Here is a 2,305-nt window from a genome sequence, read left to right as displayed (position 1 = left end):
GCTGTTATAGTTACATAGGAATCCACTGCGCTTAACGTCCACGCATCGCAAGTTAATGCAACTCTTTCTGCTGTACTCAAAGACTCCTCAACGTTAAGCTTCACTTCTCTGTAGAGCATGGGCACGACTGGGTCGGTGAAAAAACGCCGCGACGGAGTCACGTCCATGTGTCACGTCCGTGTGTCACATCCGTGTGTCACATCCATGAGTCATATCGAGGTGTCATATCCATGTCCTCCTTCCCTTCCTTGTTAAAAAAATCCAAAATAAGTCCAGACGTCTGATTTAAACGCGGACGGTGCATTTCTGATTTCTTTCTGAGATGTCTCTATCTTTGTTTTGACCAACTTCCTACTAATCACGCTGACCCGGCACCTCTGCTGACCTCACCAGAAAACAACTCGGTACCATCTAGTGGACTGAAAACGCAATTGATTTGATTTTTCTAGTAATTTTTTTAATTTTTTAATTTTATTTTTTATAGTTTATATAATAAAAGATCGATACTTGGCGTCCGTGTATCGATACAATATCGCCACGCAAAATATCGCGATACTATGCTGTATCGATTTTTCCCCCACCCCTAATAACCACTGCTCCGCTTCTAGGTGATGGGGTTCGGCTTGTACCTCATGGATGGAAACAGCAGCAACATCTACAAACTGGATGCTAAGAAGAGGATTAACCTCACCAAGATCGACAAGTGCTTCAAGGTATGGAAGGCGCATGATGTCAAATATAGACACGTGAACATGTTCTGTCACGTTGTAATAATTCACCACACTGTTTTTTTCAGCTCACCGTAAATCATTTTTAAATTGCTTTTTATTTACATTAAAATATCAGCCTGAAAACAAGCTGTTAGTGTAACAACGCTAAGAATCTGTCTGTGTGTCCTTCACACATCTCGAGAACCGTTCATCCAATCGTTTATTGATCAGGACCAAGGGAAGTGCAGCGTCCAATGTGGTGCAGTTTAGACACATGGTGGCGCTATAACAATGAACTTTACGTTTTGACCTGTAACTTTTGGATCCATAAGTTGCAAAAAAAAAAAAATAAAAAATTGTGCGTCCAGACGAATTTATCCATATAAGCCACGCCCTTCCTTCGGCCATCTTGTTTTTAAGAAATGAGTGTTGCACTTCCGACGCCTGGCCTGTGGGGGCAGTGTGGGGGTCAGTGTGTGTGACGATGCACGGGGGTCAGTGTGGTGGCTGAGATGCAACTCAAACTAAACCTGAGTAAATCCAGTAGTTTGAAGTTTCATGTTTTCACATGAATATAAAACAGATATTAGAGATGAATTATGAGCTGTTTACCTTCTAACACGAGCTCTAAGAACATTATTATACTTCATTAAATATAATGATGAAGAGATTTATTTCCTAATCATTTGAATTGACTTACTAATTGATCACAGGTGATCGGTTATTGGGGAATTTAAAAAGTCATATTTGCTCCTTTTTTAAATCTTTGGTTCCGATCTGTGACTCAAAACGACGAAACGCTTTAAAGCGAAGTGTGACGACAGACCTGTGTGTGTTTGTCTCGGTGTTCACAGCAACTGCAGGTGGTCCCTCTGTTTGGTGACATGCAGATCGAGTTGTCTCGCTACATCAAGACCAGCGCTCACTTTGAGGAGAACAAGTCCAGGTGAGAGGACACACACACACGCACACACCTTTGGTCCAGGACGTCTCTATGAGTCTTGAATTATTATATTAAATAATTATTCATCAAGAGTTGTGCACATTTTTATAGACTGGCTTTTATGTGATGTCACTTTTCAGTTTTATTTTTATTTGTCGATTTTACAAAATTATTTATTTTATTCTCCGCATGTATGGTAATATGTCTCACCTTATCTATTCAACTGTTTTATCTCAAACTGTTGAATACTTTTCTTCTTTACTTTTATAAATATTCTATTTTTTCAGTGTATTAATTGTTTTTGGTTTGTCAGTCATCTGTGAGCTGCACTAACCTCTATGTACAAACAAGTGTAAAGTGCTTCCTGCTCCATCTTCTTCTTCTTCTCTATTAATCCCGGTGTGTTGGTTGTCGTCCTCTCTCTCCCTGCAGGTGGACCTGCACGTCCATCTCCAGCAGCCCTCAGTACAACATCTGTGAGCAGATGCTTCAGATCCGTGACGATCACATGCGCTTCATCTCGGAGCTAGCTCGCTACAGCAACAGTGAGGTTGGTGTGAAGATCAGTGGTGCTTAAAGAGACGGTACTGGTGTTCTGTAGTCTGTGTGAGGTTCTCCTCCACAGTCAGGGTTCTACTACAGTAGTTCATAG

The 2,305-nt window shown here is 41.0% G+C and overlaps 1 protein-coding gene across 1 annotated transcript; it reads left to right on the top strand.

Annotated features, from left to right (window-relative positions):
• The first annotated feature begins 576 nt into the window (after positions 1-576).
• LOC116379874 (cytoplasmic FMR1-interacting protein 1-like) lies at positions 577-2,293 on the top strand. Its single transcript, XM_031841842.1, has 3 exons — positions 577-713; positions 1,565-1,656; positions 2,086-2,293. The coding sequence occupies exons 1-3, from the start codon at positions 612-614 to the stop codon at positions 2,228-2,230; spliced, it is 339 nt and encodes a 112-aa protein (XP_031697702.1). The 5' UTR covers positions 577-611; the 3' UTR covers positions 2,231-2,293.
• The last annotated feature ends 12 nt before the right edge of the window (positions 2,294-2,305 follow it).

The sequence above is a fragment of the Anarrhichthys ocellatus genome, unplaced genomic scaffold (assembly GCF_004355925.1).
Source record: "Anarrhichthys ocellatus isolate YVR2014 unplaced genomic scaffold, GSC_Weel_1.0 scaffold5426, whole genome shotgun sequence".
In the NCBI taxonomy this organism is placed as follows: Eukaryota; Metazoa; Chordata; class Actinopteri; order Perciformes; family Anarhichadidae; genus Anarrhichthys; species Anarrhichthys ocellatus.
Note: the sequence above shows the minus strand (reverse complement) of the source record. Positions and strands in the feature narration are given on the sequence as shown.

Excerpts from the sequence above, each read along its gene's own strand:
- LOC116379874 (XM_031841842.1), top strand. The coding sequence starts at position 612 with ATGGGGTTCGGCTTGTACCTCATGGATGGAAACAGCAGCAACATCTAC. Across the intron at positions 714-1,564 it reads AGATCGACAAGTGCTTCAAG|CAACTGCAGGTGGTCCCTCT; the intron begins GTATGGAAGGCG and ends CGGTGTTCACAG. Across the intron at positions 1,657-2,085 it reads TTTGAGGAGAACAAGTCCAG|GTGGACCTGCACGTCCATCT; the intron begins GTGAGAGGACAC and ends CTCTCCCTGCAG.